Below are 20314 nucleotides of genomic sequence, written 5' to 3' on the forward strand. Positions count from 1 at the left end.
CCCAATTTACACAGCCTGTCTATACCCAATTTACACAGTCTGTCTATACACCAATTTACACAGTCTATCTACACCCCAATTTACCCAGTCTGTCTACACCCCAATTTACCCAGTCTATCTACACCCCAATTTACCCAGTCTATCTCTACCCCAATTTACACAGTCTGTCTATACCCCAATTTACACAGTCTATCTACACCCCAATTTACCCAGTCTATCTACACCCCAATTTACACAGCATGTCTATACGCCAATTTACACAGTCTGTCTCTACCCCAATTTACACAGCCTGTCTATACCCCAATTTACACAGTCTGTCTATACCCCAATTTACACAGTCTGTCTATACCCCAATTTACACAGTCTATCTACACCCCAATTTACACAGTCTGTCTATACCCCAATTTACACAGTCTGTCTATACCCTAATTTACCCAGTCTATCTACACCCCAATTTACCCAGTCTGTCTATACACCAATTTACACAGTCTGTCTACACCCCAATTTACCCAGTCTGTCTACACCCCAATTTACCCAGTCTGTCTACACTCCAATTTACCCAGTCTGTCTACACCCCAATTTACCCAGTCTGTCTACACCCCAATTTACCCAGTCTGTCTATACCCTAATTTACACAGTTTGTCTCTACCCTGATACACCAATCTGCCTGTACCATGATTTATCCTGTTTGTCTCTACCCCAAATTACCTCTCTGTCTACCCTGATTTACCCAATCTGTCCAACCCATGATTTACCCAGTCTCCTTATGCCCTGATTAACCCTTCTGTCTATCCCCTTATTCACCCCTCTCTGCCCGTAGCCTAAACTACACTGTATCAATATTTGTACCCTGAGTTATTCTGTCTAAGTGTAGATACCATCAACGTCTTGCTGTATTTCCTACTTTCAGGCAGATGAGTTTATCATTGAGGCAGTAAGTCTGAAGAAAGTGACGAGGGTGAGAATAGGACATGATGGGAGAGGTGGAAGTTGTGGCTGGTACCTAGACAAGGTGGTCGTCAAAGAGGAAGGAGCTCCAGAGGTGCAGGCTGTGGAATTCCCATGTTACAGGTTCTACATTTTAACTTCCAATAAACTCTACTTAAAGGAGAACATTTCTGTGTGTTGGCTGTGCACACCGTATGTTTCTGCATGGAATAGCAGACAAGCAAGAGAAAAAAATTGTTAGGGAAAGTGGAGTAGAACGGAAACCAATTACTTCTGCATTTATCACCAGGTGGCTGGATAAAGGTGAGGATGATGGCCAAATTGTTCGAGAGCTGGTTCCACGTGGAGATGCTCAGATGCTTAAAAGTAAGTAAGGATTTTTCTAAACCTGGTAAATTGCAGTCAACCAAATTTCTTCCTACTTACAGGTGCTTGGTAAATTCAACAGGGAATTTTTACTTTATAAGAGAATGCTGTTTTAAGGTACCGTGCCACAATTTAAATAGGTATACCTGCAGTGAAGTCTATGCCTCAGTTCTTCCTATCAAGGCGCATAACCCACATTGTATTCCATCCGCTACTTCTTTGCCCACTAGCCTGACCAAGTCCTTCTGTAGTCTCCCACTTCCTCACCACAACCTGTCCCTCCACCTATTTTGTATCATTTGCAAATTTAGCAACAGTGCCTTTGTCCAAATTGTTAGTGTATAACACAAAAAAGTTGTGGTCCTCACACTGACCCCTGCAGAACTCTACTAATCATTGGTTGCCATCCTCAAAAAAAGGCCCTTTATAAAAACATAGAAACACAGAAGATAGGAGGAAGCTATTCAGCCCTTCGAGCCTGTGCTGCCATTCATAATGATCAGGGTTGATCAGCCAACTCAATAGCCTAATCCTGCTTTCTCCCCATATAACTTCTGATTCCATTTGCCCCAAGTGCTTTATCTCGTCACCTCTTGAATACATTCAATGTTTTGGCATCAACAACTTCCTGTGGAAATGAATTTCACAGACTCACCACTCTTTGGGTGAAGAAATGTCTCCTCATCTCTGTCCTAAATTGTCTATCCCAAGTCCTCGGCCTGTGACCCCCATGGTTCCGGACACATGCACCATTGGGAACAACCTCCCTATATCTACCCTGTCCAGTCCTGCTAGAAATTTATAAGTCTCTATGAGATACCCCCTCATCTGTCTGAACTCCAGAGAAAACAATCCTAACTTAGTCAATCTCTCCTCATACGTCAGACCTGCCATCCCCGGATACGGCTTGATAAATCTTCACTGCACTCCTTTGAGAGCAAGAGCATCCCTCATCAGAAAAGGAGACCAAAACTGTACACATTATTCCATGATAACAAAGTGTGGAGCTGTATGAATACAGCAGGCCAAGCAGCATCTTAGGAGTACAAAAGCTGGCATTTCGTGCCTAGACGCTTCATCTGAAAAGATCTGCCTCCCCCTCTCTCCCTATTTATTTCAGAACCGTCTCCCCGCCCCCCTTTTCTGATGAAGGGTCTAGGCCCAAAATGTCAGCTTTTGTGCTCCTGAGATGCTGCTTGGCCTGCTGTGTTCATCCAGCTCCACACTTTGTTATCTTGGATTCTCCAGCATCTGCAGTTCCCATTATCTCTGACACAATATTCCAGGTGTGGCCTCACCAAGGCCCTGTATTACCGCGACAACACACCCCTGCTTCTGCACTCGAAACCTCTTGCAATGAAGGCCAATATAACATTTGGCTTCTTTACCACCCGCTGCACCTGCATGCTTACCTTCAGCAACTGGTGCACAAGGACACCCAGGTCCTGCTGCACACCCCCCTCCCCCGATTTACTGCCATTCATGTAGTAATCTGCTTTCTTGTTTTTGCTTCTAAAGTGAATAACCTCACTTTTATTCAAATTATACTGCATCAACAATTGATTTGCCCACTCACCCATCCTGTCCAGATCATGCTGAAGGATCTCTGCATCCTCATCATAGTTCACCCTCCCACTCAACTTGGTATCATCTGCAAACTTGGAGATGTTACATTTTGTTTCCTCATCCAAATCATTAATGTATATTGTGAATAGCAACTCACTCTCTTTCTTCTGCCAGAGGCCAATCCTCTATCCATGCCAGTACATTTACACTACTATCGTGGTCTGTAATCTTATTTAGCAGCCTCCTACGCAGCACCTTGGCGAAGGCCTTCCAGAAGTCCAAATAGATAACATCCACTGGCTCTGCTTTGTCTCACTTGCTTGTCAACTCCTCAAACAAATCTGAAAGATTTGTCAGGCATGACCTCCTCTTGATGAAGCCATACTGACACAATCCTATTTTACCACGCACTTCCAAGTACTCCACAATCTAATCCTTAATAATAGCCTCTAAAATCTTATCAATGACCGAGGTCAGGCTAATCAGCCTACAGTTTCCTGTCTTCTGCCTCACTCCCTCGGTCCTTAAACAGGGGTATCGGACATTTTGACTGTCAGGAGAGAGAACATGTCAGGGATGCAGTAACCGCATTGAAAATTAAGCATTTAGCAGGCTTCCTAACATTCTGTGTAGACACTGAAGACCCTGAAGAATTATTCTTAGGGGATATGGCAGGTCCATTTGTAGTATTTTAGTTTCAAAAACAGAAATTTCTTGAATACCTCTGAAGTTTTGGCAGCATCTGTGTTGAGAAATCAGAGTTGGGTCGAGTGATCCTTCCTCAGAACTGGCATGCAGAGGTCCCGGTTAATGCAAGAAACCTAATCTTAAATTGGATACAGAACACTGCTTGAAGGCTGAGGAAGAAACTATTATAGAAAATGTGACAGGTGTCTTGTACAAAGATAGCCAGTGTTTATATGTAATTGATAGAATGTAGAGATACCTTGATGGGGAAGAATATCCCTTTTCCATCAAATATCCTGAGCTCAGAGATCAACATAAATTATTATCTGAGAAAACAACATGCTGCTATAATCAATGAGTGATGGTTGTACAGTTGTAATGGTAACTTGTGAATGAAAGAAGAGTTCTTCATTCATGTTTGTAAAAGCCAATCAGAGGAAAACAAGCTGTCATAAATGACAGAGTTCAAACACAGAATGTTTATAATACTTTGAAGGAGGAATTTGAAATCAGTAGCAAATTTTAGGAGAGAGAGAGTTTGTTTGTTGTCCTCCTCTTTCAGGGGTTGTGACAATGTGAGTGCTGGAGTATTGCTTCTTCAATCACTGTTTCACTGCTGTACAGCCCAGAAACCAGCGGAGAATCTGCCATTCCACTCCACCCCTGTTGTAAGGGCCTTCCAACACGCCCTTCCAATAAGGGAGTACATGTCTCCCACAGGCTCTCCAAGGGAGCTGGAAATACTGGGAGTACTGGAGATTAATACCTCAGCTGAAAGAATCTTGTTGTGAAGTGGGAAAAGAGGGAGTGATGAGTTAAATGTCAATGGTCAGATGTTAATGTTTAAAAAGGGGAAACAAAATAACTTCAGGAGGGGGGAGATGTGGAGTAAAGGGTTAGTCGGCGACCCCACACTCCCCATGCACTGTACATCTTACTCACTCACCTTATTACTTCCCCAATACCCCACTGCTGCCCCTGTCACAGGCTGTTTCCCCCCTGAAATTAGTACTGCAGGCTCACTTATGGGGATTTTGTCCTGTATATTTTGACCATGCCACGTAAGTTCACATTTTGGGAGTAGACAGTCTTGGTGATGAAGAGAATATCGGAGCAGAGATTCAGCTCACAGTCAAAAAAGATGGCAATGTTGTGAATGGCCTGGGTCATCTTTAGAATGTGCTCCAATCTAGTCCACAGAGTAGATAGTAGCTCTGCTGTTCTCCTATTGAACTATGCTGGTTATTGATTTTTTAATTGCAACTCTTGAGCTCAAATCAACCCAGTTCACCAGGCACTGGATAACATAAACTAAATTCTTACAGCATTTTGGGACACATAAAGGTCTTATAAAGGTAGTAAGAGCTGCTGATGCTGGAGTTAGAGATAACACAGTGTGGAGCTGGAGGAACACAGCAGGACTGGCAGCATCAGAGGAACAAGACAGCTGACCCTCCACTATTTTTGAAGAAAGGTCCCAACCCGAAATGTCACCTTTCCTCTGATGCTGCCTAGCCAGCTGTGTTCCTCCAGCTCCACATTGTGTTATCTCAGAGGTCTTATAAGGTGTTTTATGTATATGCAAATCCTGCTTTATTTGTCTCTTGAACCTGCGCAGCTATGATTTTTTTGCTAAACACTGTAACTCATTTCAACTCTCAGATATCCGTTACCATGTTGTAGTGAAGACAGGCAATGTGTCTGGAGCTAGCAGTGATTCAAAAGTTTTCATCAAACTATATGGAGAGAAGGGAGATACCAGCAAGCATTCTCTAGCCATCTCTGACAATGACTTGGGAAATTACTTTGAACAGGGCCGTGTGGATGTTTTCATTATTGACACAATGGACATTGGAAAAGTAAGTACATGTTGGTGCACATTATGGATTGTGGATCATGCCTCTGAGTTATTATCTAACTTGCTGGCTAACAGCATTATTGCTAATTTATCTAGCAAATGACAATATGGGTTCAAGATCACTATCCTTACTTGGTTGGACACACAGTTTAGAATTACACTATATAAACCATATTAGTGAATCAGTACTCAACGAATTATGTTTTTTTGCCAGCTATTTTAATGCATATATTAACCCATTTTATTGTGATATTCCTACTAATCCTGACCACTGACCTTGTCTGAACTGCTCGCAGTGCAACCCATATTATTCGCACGCTCATTGTTAAAGATTATTTCTGGTGAATTGAGTATCATTGAAGATTGCTTTGAATACCATAAAATGGAACAGTGAAATACTCAACACATGAAGTTTGGGTGTCAGGGTGTGCATGTGCCTTAAACAAGCAGCAATTTAATGCTTTAGAATTTACAGAAAGGTACTGGATGGTGCATTCACTCACTGCTAGTACTTGGCTTTAAGTCCAGCAATTCACTAGCAGAGTGACAGTCATTTCTCTGTTGGAGAGGGCCACAACACAAAACTGCTTTATCTTGGAGCTACAGTAGTTGTTGCTAAATTTAAAGGCTCAGTCCAAGATACTTGGTGTGGTAAATGGAAATGTCAGGTTACCTCCCATTTAGAGCAAGTTATGCAAAGAGTCCTTGGACTCACTATGAATTGAGGAAATAATCTGTGAACACAACAGTTTTTGTGTCACTAGTAATAGGGCAGGATGTATATTGTCTCAGGGAGATCGTACGCAGTGGAGGTGTAATGATGGAGAAAACATTTATGTTGAAACTTTCCTTTATCAGATTCTGTAGTTGGATAGAGTGTTAATAGAGGATATAGCCTTACTGATTTCATACTTATAAATGATTTTAAATGTGTTTGAAGGTTATTTATGTATTTGGAGATAGTTGAATAAGGCTATTTGTAATTTGAGTTTTCGAAGCATTAATAACAATGATTCTCTTCTGAAAAGCTAAACCGTTTGTTGATCGGACATGACAATGTGGGTCTACGAGCTGGTTGGTTCCTGGATAGCATCCAAGTCAAGGTTCCTGTACATGGGAAAGAGTACATGTTCCCTGCTCATCGATGGTTGTGCAAGGACGAGGCAGATGGCAAGACAGAGATTGAAATATATCCCAGTGAGATCACAGATATTGAAAAATGTAAGGATATGAACTATGACAAATGTTTGACAGGTTTGCATGTGAACTGTAGATGCTCTTCTTCTCACTGTTTCAACATTAATCTTTCTGTCCTCTGATTCAATACCCAATGCATTTTTTTTGCTAATCTCCAAGTGAACTGATTCTTTTTTCATTCCTTCATAGAATGTGGCCACTATTGATAAGGACATTCCTGGTTGCCTTTCTAGACTAGGAGTGAGCCGTTTAAGCGTAAAGACATAGCTATGGGCATGGAGTTGCATAGAGGTGCACGTGGTTACAGACAGCAGACTTCCTTCCCTAAATGATATCATCAACATGATATTTTCTTCCCTGTATCTTTATTGTGTTGAGATCAAAATAGATGTCACTGTCTCTTAGTCCAATTCATTCTTTCTTACAAGATCAAAAATGTGGAACTCCTTACTTCTCCCAATACTTCCCTGATAATCTATAGGTCTTTAAAACCCAAGATCAACAACTCTGAATGTCTGTTTTTCGATTGACTCCGACTTCTGTTCTACATTTTTCTTCTTTGATCATTATCTACACTCCTGGTCTTGTTGGTATTCTCTAATTAAACCCATTCAGAGATGTTATTACACGCCTCTAGAACAAGTGGAGATTTGAACCTGGGCCTCATGGCTCAGACCACTCCCTTAATGCTTTTCAACTAAGCCATTTTCAAAGATTGAGTAAAGCCTATGAACTGTCAATTGGTTATTTGAGCTAATCCTTCCATACAGATCAGTATTCATTAATTAGATGCTATTAGCTCCAAACTAGCCCCTGGTATGTGTATACACTTTGGGAACACAGTCAATACTACATTGGCAAATGTGCAGTCTGCTGAGCAAGGATGATATTAATTGGTATGTGACATTAGTTTTAGACTATCTCACACAACTAACAGTGTAATGTGGAGAAGGAACAGACAGACATAACATAATAAGCTCTAATAATAAAACAAAGAACTGCAGACGTTGGAGATCTGGCAAAACTCAGCAGATTTGGCATCATATGTGGAAAGAATGCAAAATTAACATTTTGAAACCTGAAGATGAAGTTTGGTGTGGTGGAAGGGGGAATGGAGTAAACAAGTAGGTGGAGATAGAGCCCAGAGAGAGAGAGAGAGAGAGAGAGAGGGGGGGAAAGAGACGTAAAAGGGATAGGTAAACAAGACATTATGAATAGCAAGCCAGGACAGAAGGAAAGCTGAATAAGAGCTAAGAGTGGGAGAGAATGGGTGAGCCGTACTGATAGCAGCCCCATATATGTGATAATAGGCCTAGAGCACATGAGAATGGATGGCTGTACCATATGCAACACGACATAACAGGACAGGGTGTGGGGGTAGAGGAAAAATATGGAAGGGTGAAATTAGGCTAGAAAGTTATCGAACTCGAAGTTGAGCCCTAGAGGCTACAAAGTCCCCAAGCAGAAAATGAGATATGCCTTCTCAAAAATAGAATAAAAATCTATCCTTTCTCAGTCCAAAATGAATAACCTTATAGTTTCTTATATTAAAATCCATCTGCCACAGATTTTCCCATCCACCTAATCTATCAATATCCTGCAGTAATTTTAACCTGTTGTCAACACTATCTAAAATGCTGCCTAATTGTGTATCATCGGAAAATTTGAATGTTTGACTTTTTACACAGTTATACAAGTCATTAACGAATATTGTGAATAACTGAGGCACCAGCACACATCCCTGCAGGACATCCCCATTATCCCTGCTCTGTTTCCTGCACTCAACAAATTTCCTATCCTATCCACAAGGAAGAGGAATTAGAATTCCTTCAGAGGGTGAAGATAGATAAGTCCCCTGGGCCGGATGGCATTTATCCTCAGATCCTCTGGGAAGCCAGGGAGGAGATTGCTGAGCCTTTGGCATTGATCTTTAACTCGTCATTGTCTACAGGAATAGTTCCAGACGACTGGAGGATAGCAAATGTGGTTCCCCTGTTCAAGAAGGGGAGTAGAGACAGCCCTGGTAATTATAGACCAGTGAGCCTTACCTCAGTTGTTGGTAAAGCATTGGAAAAGGTTATAAGGGATAGGATTTATAATCATCTAGAAAAGAATAAATTGATTCGGGATAGTCAGCATGGTTTTGTGAAGGGTAGGTCGTGCCTCACAAACCTTATTGAGTTCTTTGAGAAGGTGACCAAACAGGTAGATGAGAGTAAATCAGTTGATGTGGTGTATATGGATTTCAGCAAGGCGTTCGATAACGTTCCCCACAATAGGCTATTGTACAAAATGCTAAAGAATGGGATTGTGGGAGATATAGCAGTTTGGATCGGAAATTGGCTTGCTGAAAGAAGACAGAGGGTGGTAGTTGATGGGAAATGTTCATCCTGGAGACCAGTTACTAGTGGTGTACCGCAAGGGTCGGTGTTGGGTCCACTGCTGTTTGTCATTTTTATAAATGACCTGGATGAGGGTGTAGAAGGATGGGTTAGTGAATTTGCAGACGACACTCAGGTCGGTGGAGTTGTGGATAGTGACGAAGGATGCTGTAGATTGCAGAGAGACATAGATAAGCTGCAGAGCTGGGCTGAGAGGTGGCAAATGGAGTTTAATGCAGACAAGTGTGAGGTGATGCACTTTGTTAGGAGTAACCAGAAGGCAAAGTACTGGGCTAATGGTAAGATTCTTAGTAGTGTAGATGAGCAGAGAGATCTCGGTGTCCATGTACACAGATCCTTGAAAGTTGCCACCCAGGTTGACAGGGCTGTTAAGAAGGCATACAGTGTTTTAGCTTTTATTAATACAGGGATCGAGTTCCGGAACCAAGAGGTTATGCTGCAGCTGTACAAAACTCTGGTGCGGCCGCACTTGGAGTATTGCGTACAGTTCTCGTTACTGCGTCATAAGAAGAATGTGGAAGCTTTGGAAAGGGTGCAAAGGAGATTTACTAGGATGTTGCCTGGTATGGAGGGAAGGTCTTACGAGGAAAGGCTGAGGGACTTGAGGCTGTTTTCGTTAGAGAGAAGGTGGTTGAGAGGTGACTTAATTGAAACATATAAAATAATCAGAGGGTTAGATAGGGTGGATAGGGAGAGCATTTTTCCTAGGATGGTGATGGCGAGCACGAGGGGGCATAGCTTTAAATTGAGGGGTGAAAGATAAAGGACAGATATCAGAGGTGGTTTCTTTACTCAGAGAGTAGTAAGGGAATGGAACGCTTTGCCTGCAACGGTAGTAGATTCGCCAACTTTAGGTACATTTAAGTCATCATTGGATAAGCATATGGACGTACATGGAATAGTGTAGGTTAGATGGGCTTGAGATCGGTATGACAGGTCGGCACAACATCGAGAGCCGAAGGACCTGTACTGTGCTGTAATGTTCTATGTTCTATGTTCTATGTTACATGTCAGTAATTCACCTTCAATTCCAGAGGCTTCTTTCCTCAGCTAACAGCCTCTTGTGTGAGACCTTATCAAAAACTTTCTGGAAGTCCATGTAAAGGGGAAGTGATGACCTAGTGGTATTATCACTGGACTGTTAATCCAGAGATCCAGACAACATTCTTGGAACCTGTGTTTGAATCCCGCCATGGCAGATGGTAGAATTTGAATTCACTAAATATACTGAAAGTAAGAATCTAAGGATGACCATGAATTCACTTTTGATTGTTGGGGAAAAACCCATCTGGTTCACTAATGCCCTTTAGGGAAGAAAGCTGCCATCCTTACCTGGGTCTGGTCTACATGTGAGTCCAGGCCCACAGCAATATGGTTGACTTTCAACTGCCCTCTGGGCAATTAGGGATGGGCAATAAATTCTGACTTGCCAGCAATGCCATCATCCTGTTAATGAATAAAGGAGAAAAAACACCATCAATCATCTTACCTCTGTACACTACCTTTGTCACCTCTGCAAAAGACTATGAGATTTGACAGACATGACCTACACTTCGTGATTCCATGCTTCTGAACAGTTCTGGAGACTATATCTCCACTATCTTTTATGAAATGATATTCCAGCTGTTGAACCCTTTATGAATGATGAGGGTCTTCTGGACATTAAGCCTTAACTTACCTTTAACTAATTAATACCTTTGGCTTTTTACCTACATGGTTTTGATTAATATATTACTCCAGGTTAACCCTTTCTATTCCATTTAAAAGCATATGCCCATATTAGGATCCTCTAAACATTCAGCCTCAGTAAGGCTGGAGAGTTGTCTAATCTTTCCTCAAACCCTAATTGTCTGGAAGCAGGAATCAGCAACATTGCTTTGCTCTTCCTAGGTTTCCAATCTTTAAAATAATCCTTCTGACTTTATTGATTCTAAAGCACAGCATCAGCTGGTGGTACTTTGTCAGTGCCTCTCGATGCAAAGTGTGTTATGTCCTTGCTTTTTTGGGAACTCTAATGCCTGAACAAAAGAAGTCTACACCCTGTCTCACCTTACCTGAGGCCTACCAATTTTCGACCAGCGCCTCCCAATGGGCAAAGCAACCCAATGGCAAATTTCTGATCTTGTGGGTGGACTAGCGATACACTCTCAAAGGGAGTGTGAAAGCATTATGAGCTTTCAACACTCCAATTCTAGTTTTCCAAAACATCTACAACAGGCAGTAAGAGCAGGAGAATCTTTTGGTCATTGTGCTAGCTGCAAACCAACAGCCTCATCCTACTAAGAAACTTAATCCACAGGTTCCTGCCATGAGCAAACACTATCCTCTCTCTGAGGGACAACCACATGCATTACCATGCAATCCCAATCTGCAGATCTTCCAGTGCAGCTTACCTCAGAGGCAGTGAACTTACCCTCAGTTAGGCACTTTGCTATCGACTATCTAGTTGTGTATCTACATCTTCGTTTCTCTCACTTCCATTTCCTTTGTCTTTAACCAGTGATCAACTACGAAGTTGCGGTATGCACAGGGAACGTCACTGGAGCTGGCACCGATGCCAAAGTCTTCATCCAGATTTATGGAGAGCTTGGAAAGACAGAAGTAATCCACCTCCGAAGTCGATCAGACAATTTTGTGCGAGGAGCGACGGAAATGTTTAAGGTGGGCTTGGATAAAGATTAATTGAAGAAGGGGCACTGAAGGCAGCAGCATTTGAAAGATGATGGGGGACTGAGGTGGGTAATCATACAAAAGATGAAAACAAGAAGTCTTGATTCAGGGTTTGAGTGAAGATTTGTAGCTTGGGTGCTGGTTGCAGATGTTAGTGTGTTCTCTGAGCTAGGTGGGGTTTGATAGCTGATGTTTCATCTCCTTACTAAGTGACATCCTCAGTGCTGTGGAGCCTCCTGTGAAGCGCTGTTGTCTTGTGCCAGTTCAAATGTATATGGTCTAGTTTTTGCTGCTTCCGGTAGGAGCTGGTTCAGGCTATGTGTTGTAATGGCTGGTACATCGAGCCTAATGTGTTTGTTGATGGAACCCGCGACTGAATGCCAAGCCTCCAAGAATTCTCTGGTTGTCCTCTGTTTGGCCTGTCCAATGATAGTAATGTTGTCCCAGTTTAAAGTGTGGTTATTCTCATCTGTGTATATTGAAACCAAGGACATCTGGTCATGTCGTTTTGTTGCTAGCTGCTGTTCATGGATGCAGGTTGCCAGTTGTCAGTCTATTTGTCCCACATAGTATATTGTGCAGTCTCCACAAAGTATCTTGTAAACCACATTCGTCCTGTCCATGGTATGCATAGGTCTTCAACTGTGGTCATTTGCTGTCTTAATGTGCTGTCATGATTTCTAGCAGTCTGGATAATCTGGCTGCCAGTTCTGAGGTGTGTTTTATATATGATATGGTGGTTATTGTTTTGGATTTTGGTGTGTCTTGGTTGTGTTGTCTGTTAGCTAAGCATCTGTGGATGAAGCTGCAGGGGTATCCATTCCTGGTAAAGACCTTGTAGAGATGTTCTTTCCTCTGCAGATTGGGTGTGCTGCAGTGTGCCGCGGCCCTTTTGAATGGGGTCCTAATGCAGTTCCTTGTGTGTGAGTTGGCGTGGTTACTGCGATAGTTTAAGACCTGGTCAGTATGTGTGGATTTCCTGTATACTTTTGTAGTGAAGTCACCGTTCTCTTTTCTTTCACCATCACGTCTAGGAATGAGAGTTTATTGTTGTTTTCCTTTTCTCTTGTAAATTTGATCCCTGTGAGTATGGTGTTGATGAGCTGGTGGGTGTTCTCAATTTCCCACAAGCCAGAGAAACAGCCAGACAGAACAGCCACAGGATGATACAAGATGCGCATAACAGACTCCACAAGTAGAAACAAGAAATTGCCTGCCAGAGGTCATTAATTTCAAAAGTGTCCAATCAGGAGTGGACTACGAGAATTGAACGGGCCATCACAGTAACACAGAACTGGACCATACACAAAAAAAGAACAGCACTCAGAAAAAGTGACCAAATTGACCAACGACAGAAGAGACAACATGACTGACAAATGGATAAGAAACCTCTCCAACAGACAGCTCACAGATACAGAAAACACAGTACCAATCAAAGGACTGAACTACAACCACAGAGACAATGAACAGACTTCCTGGCAGCACTAGAATCCACACTCAGAACCAATGGACTAAACGAAGAACACAAAAAATGATCAGACAGACCATTGTACCCCTACTAACAACAGAACACAAACGAACGCACTTAACAAAGAGAAAGGGGATGCCCTGAAGAACCTCAAAAAGGACAAAAACATCATCATTGTTCCCGCTGATAAAGGCAGAATGTGGTAATGAACAAAACGGACAACATACAAAAAGCCAAAGAACTACTTACAGATACACAAACCTACTAACAGAGGGAGTGGGACCCCACACCACAGCTATCAAACAGAATAACCAAGACACGAGGGAACCTACACAAAACAGGACCAATAACAAAAACAGAATTACAAGGGATGAAACCGGAAGACAACAACACTCCTAGATTCCACAGACTGCCCAAGGTCCACAAGCTTGACATAGCCCTCAGAACAATTGTGGCTCCCTCAGGAACCCCATCAAACAAATTTGCAAAAGAACTACGACAAAAGCTTAAACATCTAACCAGTAGTTCAAGCCACGCCATACAATCAACAGAAGATTTCCTGGACAACATCAAGAACACTAATATCGACAAAGAAGAAGTGATGATCTCATTCGATGTAACAGCATTGTTTACATCAATTGACAGAAACTTCGTCAAAGAAACCTTATCCAACATACTAGATGAACACAACAGACGACAAAATGAGGAACAGATCAACAAACACTGCATACTTAAACTACTGGTCTTATGCTTAACAACACACTTTACATTCAACGGCAAGATGTATGAGCAGCTCAATGGGACTCTCATGGGCTCACCCATCTCTGAACTGATAGCTGAGGCAGTCATGCAAAGACTGGAACAACCAGCCCTCCCACAGATCCAGCCCAAGCTCTGGGTCAGATACATGGACAACATTTTTGTAATGACGAAAAGAACAGGAATTGAGAACACTTAGTAACTCATCAACACCATACTCACAGGGATCAAATTTACAGGAGAGGAGGAATAGAACAACAAACTCCCATTCCTGGATGTGACGGTGGAAAGAAAAGAGAACGGTGATTTCACTACAAAAGTATACAGGAAATCCACACGTACTGACCAGGTCTTAAACTATGGTAGTAACCACCCCAACTCACACACGAGGAGCTGCATTAGGACCCTGTTCAAAAGGGCCACTACACACTGCAGTACACCCGATCGGCCGAAGGATGAAGAAGAACATCTCTACAAGGCCTTTGCCAGGAATCGATACTCCTGTATGCTCATCCACAGATGCCTAGCTAACAGACAACACAATCAGGACACACCAAAGTCCGAAGCAATAACCACCATACCACATATAAAAAACACCTCCAAACTGACAGCCAGAATACTCAGGCCACCAGAAATCATGACAGCACATAAACCGGCAGCCACACTAAGACAGCAAATGACCACAGTTAAAGACCCAATAGATATCAATGGACAGGACAAATGTGGTTTACAAGATACCTTGCGGAAACTGTTCAAAACGCTATGTGGGACAAACAGGCAGACTACTAGCAACCTGCATCCATGAACACAAGCTAGCAACTAAATGACATGACCAGATGTCCTTGGTTTCAATACACATAGATGAGAAAAACCACACTTTAAACTGGGACAACACTATTATCATTGGACAAGCCAAAAATAGGACAGCCAGAGAATTCTTGGCGGCTTGGCATTTATCCGTGGACTTCATCAACAAACACTTTGAATTAGACTCAATATGCATTAGACCACACAGCTTGAACCAGCACCTATCGGAAGCAGCAAAAACTAGATCATATAAATTTGAACTGACACAAGACAATAGCGCTTCACAGGAGGCACCACAGCACTGAGGATGTCACCTAGTAAGGGGATGAATAGTCTGCTATCAAGCCTCCCAGTTCGGCAAACACACCAACATCTACAAGAAGTCTTTATGGTAAACTAGGCATAGGAGCTCAGCTCGGTGTCAGAAAAAAGGTGGCCTTGTAATACATGATTGAGGATTGAGCAACTAGTAACAGAGAATAATGTTGAAGGCATGAGTTGTAGCAGAATTTGAAAATAATGGCTTCAATCTTTCTACTGTCGATTGGAAGAGATTTTCACTCACTTATGTCTCATATTTGGACACACCAGATGGCCAAGTGAAGTGGGCAGGTGTGACATGGACCAGGAAAAGGTGCAAACTGTTGAACTGGTTATCAAAAACATCCCAGAGTGGCAATAAGAGTTTGCGGTAAATAAGTGAGTCAGTGAGATGGAGTGCAACCAACTGGTGCAGTTTCCAATTGGTGCAATTTCTTCTGATACTTGAGTTTCATACTGGGAGCAGGTACAAAGCAGCCTCTACACCCTAATCCATCAAGGCCAGCCAAAGTACTAAAGAAATACAAACTGTGTACCAGGGCTTCACCTAACCATACAAACACGCAGATTATCAATGGGATTCATACTAGCAATCAGCATTACAAAAATACCAAAGGGCAGCAGTAAAAGTAGGATGTTTGCAGTCAGTTGGTTTTAACTGATATGTATATCTCTTTGCACTCAGTTTATCTAATGTCTAAAGTACCTCAGACCCCATCTCTCACTGAAACAGCTGATTCTTACGTACACAGATTGAGGCCCAGAATGTCGGCAAGTTGATTAAACTCCGAATTGGTCATGATGGAAGTGGCTTAGCTCCAGGCTGGTTCCTGGAATCAGTCACAATCAGTCGACTAAACTTCAGGGTCGTGGATGATGACAAGAAGAAAAAGAAAAAGAAGAAGAAGGTTGAAAAGGATGCTGATGGCCTGCAAGATGAGGTAGTGGAGACCTACATCTTCAACTGTCAGCGCTGGCTTGCCAGAGATGAGGGAGACAGAGAACTTGTGGTGGAGCTCGTGCCAGAGGACCACAATGACCTGGAAGGTGAGTTAAGGAGTTCAGAAAAATAGTAACCAAGGGGCAAACTCATACCTTGACGTTCTTTCTTTGAGTTACAAGTATGTACTCACATTCACAAAAAAAAACAAATTTTACGATATTTTTTAGCGTTTCAACTAATAAAAGGCATTAGTTATAAATGTAGCATGATAGTTAAGTGACAGGCTTATCACTAAATTAATCACTCAGAAAACTCAGTCACAATATCTAAATGAAAATATTTGTTGTCTAATATTTCAATATACAATCCAAACTTTGCAAGTCTTTGCTGTTTTGTAGTTTTCACTTATCATTGAACATTGTCCAAATCAACAAAAAGAATTTGCAAGCAAATACATGATCAACATCTCAAAGTTATCTGCTAAAATTCAGTGTTCACACATTGTTTCCATTGCACTGTGTGTAACAAAATGAAAGCTCCTTTGCCACATTTAAAAATGTTTATCAAGAGAAGCTACAACAAGCAAAAAGAGAGCCCACACAACTGAGTGAAAACAGACATAAAACACTAGAATTACCTGAAGTGAAACTGTATTCTTAACTTTTACTTCCGAAGTATCTAGTGTGCACATATCTATACTGCACCTTTTTCACTTCATTTTAACCTTGCATGTTTTAACTTAACACTCCTGACCACGGCTTTCACTCCCCATTCCCCATTGATCATCATTGTAAGGCTAGCCCTGTGCTCAACTTTAGAATAGAAATAACACTCAGAATCCTCTTGACAACCGATCGTCACCCTCCTTACAGTACAAATGTTAGGTTCATTTACTTTGGATTTTCTCGCACATTGTCCTTATGGGCACAAGATGCAAAGCATCAACTAAAAGTGTTTTTTTTCCCAGTAATGTCAAAGTTCTATATCACTCAATTGTTTAAATAATAATTACTGGAATCTGTCATATATGAAGTATTGAGGCTTTAGGTCATTAGACAAGCAACAGGGAATGTAAATTGATTTTAAAACTTACCATACCTGAGGAAGTTTTACTCTATACCTAACTTGTTCTGTATTTAACCTGGCTATTCTTATTGATGGAAAGCAAGACCTTTTGACAGCCTACGGCATGAGGTGCTTTAGGTGGATTATGAGAATATTCTATATTGGAAGCCTTGTCTTCATCTGAGATTCTATTCGTGTACGGTGAGTCATGGAGTCTCTGCCCCTTAAACTCCACAATATGCCACCCCTAAAGTGGTCCCACCCCTCCAGAGCACCAAACTTGCACCAAAACTCCTGAGAATTTTCATCTTCATGTTTGCAACATGAGGCCTTGTTCTTTTCAGACTCGATTTGTACAAGGCTGCCTAGTTCTTCCATTAGTCTCCATCTGAAACACAACTGAAGTGAATCTGATCCCATTATCATATCTCCTGTCGTTATGTGCCAAATGTCTAAAGGTTGATTCATTATTGATAGAAATTCTGGTAGTAATTTAAACCGAAGACGCCTGTTGGGAAACAAACAGGTTTGAGTGAAATACCTGTATAACACCTCACGCGATAGTGCTCTTCATTGACATTAATAGAGACCAACAATGCAGGTCTCAATCCACCATTACATCTGTTTCCGAAAGATTTTGGGAAGACAGGTTAGGATAAAATTGCCCCTCCAGAGCAATGAACATTTCTTAAAAGATTAATTGATTAGAATTACATTATCACAACAACTTTGGAAATGCTAGCAACCGGAGATATCAACAATGTTTTCTTCATGACTGTTTCATTTGCAGAAAACTCGTACACAGTTCATGTAATTACTGGAAATGTCATGGGTGCAGGAACAGATGCCAATGTCTTCATTAACATCTACAGTGAGACAACGGACACTGGAGAACGTTGCCTAAAGATGTCAAACCATCTCAACAAGTTTGAAAGAGGACAGGTACATTACAGTTGTTGAACTGGCGTGTAAGTGTGAGGGAGTTCACATTGTCATAGTGATTATTCAATGAATAAACGTGTTGTGTAGTATGAATTAGAAATATTAGACCAGGCTGGTCCCAGGTGTAATCTTGAATTAGTTCCAAATGAACTAATTTAGTCAAGACAGTCATAGGCCTCTCTCAATTGCTGGTTTACAATATACTCACTGGAGTTTAGAAGAATGAGGTGATCTCATTGAAACATATAGGATTCTTCAGGGGCTTGACAGGGTAAATGCTGAGAGCATGTTTGCCCCTGTAGAAGTAGTGGAACTTCCTCTCTCTCAGGGTTGATCAAATTCATCATGGGATGAGGCCATTGCTAGTTAGACCAGTATTTATTGACCATCCATAATTGCCCAGAGGGCAGTTAAGAGTCAGCCACATTGCTGTGGGTCTGGAAACACACATAGGCTAAATAGCAATGTCATTTCCTAAAGAACCCTAGTGAATTGACAATGGATTTATGGTTATCATTAGACTCTCCAGATTTTTACTGAGCTCAAATCTCATCCTCTGCCATGGCAGGATTTGAACCTGTGTCCCCTGAATATTACTTGGGTCACCTGAATTAACAGTGTAGCAATAATACCACTCAGCCATCACCTTCCTGAGTCTTTGGAATTCCTTGCCATGGAATGGGGTTGAGTTCTTTTGTATATTTAAGGCTGAGATAAATTTTTCATCAGTCAGGGAATCAATGGTTTTGGGGAAAGAGCAGGAAGGTTGTTGTGATCAGCTGTGATCCTGTTGAATGGTGGAGCAGGTTTGCGGGGCCAAATGGCCTACTCCTATCCCTAATTCTAATGGTCTTTTTTTCACTTTTGATGTCAGGACCTTAGAATTAGGACACCACAAACAACAACTTGTATTTCCATAGAAGCTTTAACACAATAAAACATTCCAAGACTCTTTATCAATCAAACGTTTGAGACTCAACTATGAAGTAGGGCAAATTAGTAAAAGCTTAGCAAGAGAATTAGGTTTAAGGAACTAATGTCATAAGACCATAAGACATAGGAGCAGTAATTAGGCCATTCAGCTCATCAAGTCTGCTCTACCATTCAGTCATGGCTGATTAGTTTCGCAACCCCATTCTCTCACTTTCTCCCCTAACACTAGACCCCCTTGACAATCAAGAATCTATCTATCTCCATCTTAAATGTACTCAAATGACCTGGCCTCCACAACCTTTTGTGGCAGTGAATTCCATAGATTCGCCACTCTCTGGCTGAAGAAGTTTCTCTTGATCTCTGATCTAGAAGGTCTTCCGTTTGCTCTAAGGCTGTGCCCTCCTAATCTCTCCCACCAATAGAAACATCTTCCCAACATTCATTCTGTCCAGGCCATTCAGTATTCTGTAAGTTTCAGTTAGACCCCCCCTTTTAAAGTCTATCAAGACCTAGAGTATTCAAGCGTTCCTCATATGTTAAGCTTTTCATTCCAGGGAGCATTTGCATGTACGTCTTTTGAATCCGCTACAAGGCCATCTTTCCCGAGATATGTGACCCAAAACTGTGCACAATAGCCCAAATGTGGCCTGACCAGAGCCTTACAGAGCCTCAGAAGTACATCCCTGTTTTTATAATTAAGCCCTCTCAAAATTAATGCCAAAGTTGCATTTGCCTTCCTAACTACTGACTTTGCAAGTTTACCTTGAGAGAATCCTGGACTAGAACCCCAAGTCTCTTTGCACATCAGCCTTCTGAATTTTCTCCCCATTCAGAAAGTAGTCCATGCTTCTATTCTTCTCACCAAAGTGCATGACCGCACACTTTCCCATGTTGTACTCCATCTGCCACTTCTTTGACTACTCCTCACTGGCCCAAATCCTTCTGCAGCCTCCCCGCATCCTCAATACTACCTGTCCCTTTATTTATCTTTCTATTGTCTGCGAACATTACCAAAATGCCCTCACTTTCTTCACCTAGATCATTAATGAATAAAGTAAAAAGTTGTTGTGGTCCTAACCATGACCCTTGCGGAACACCATGAGTCACCAGCTGCCATCCTGAGAAAGACCCTTTTATCCCCACACTCTGCTTTCTGCCAGAAAGCTAACCTTCCATCCATGCGAGCACCTTGCCTCTAAAACCGTGGGCCCTTATCTTACTCAGCAGCATCCTGTGCGGCATCTTGTCAAAGGCATTCTTAAAGTCCAGGTAGATAACATCCATTGGCTCTCGTCCGTCTAACCTGCTCATTACTTCCTCAAAGAACTCTAACAGATTTGTCAAGCATGACCTTCCCTTGATGAAACCATGCTGACTTTGCC

The 20314-nt window shown here is 41.9% G+C and overlaps 1 protein-coding gene across 1 annotated transcript in view; it reads left to right on the forward strand.

Moving 5' to 3' along the window:
• LOC125453954 (lipoxygenase homology domain-containing protein 1) overlaps positions 1–20314 on the forward strand; it is a 222096-nt gene that overhangs the window by 140835 nt on the left and 60947 nt on the right. The window contains exons 18-24 of the mRNA XM_059649887.1: positions 911–1071; positions 1238–1314; positions 5230–5426; positions 6454–6646; positions 11525–11685; positions 15802–16096; positions 17848–17999. Of these exons, the coding sequence (XP_059505870.1) occupies positions 911–1071; positions 1238–1314; positions 5230–5426; positions 6454–6646; positions 11525–11685; positions 15802–16096; positions 17848–17999 (1236 nt within the window). The remainder of the gene's footprint in view (positions 1–910; positions 1072–1237; positions 1315–5229; positions 5427–6453; positions 6647–11524; positions 11686–15801; positions 16097–17847; positions 18000–20314) is intronic.

Source organism: Stegostoma tigrinum, chromosome 1 (assembly GCF_030684315.1).
Source record: "Stegostoma tigrinum isolate sSteTig4 chromosome 1, sSteTig4.hap1, whole genome shotgun sequence".
In the NCBI taxonomy this organism is placed as follows: domain Eukaryota; kingdom Metazoa; phylum Chordata; class Chondrichthyes; order Orectolobiformes; family Stegostomatidae; genus Stegostoma; species Stegostoma tigrinum.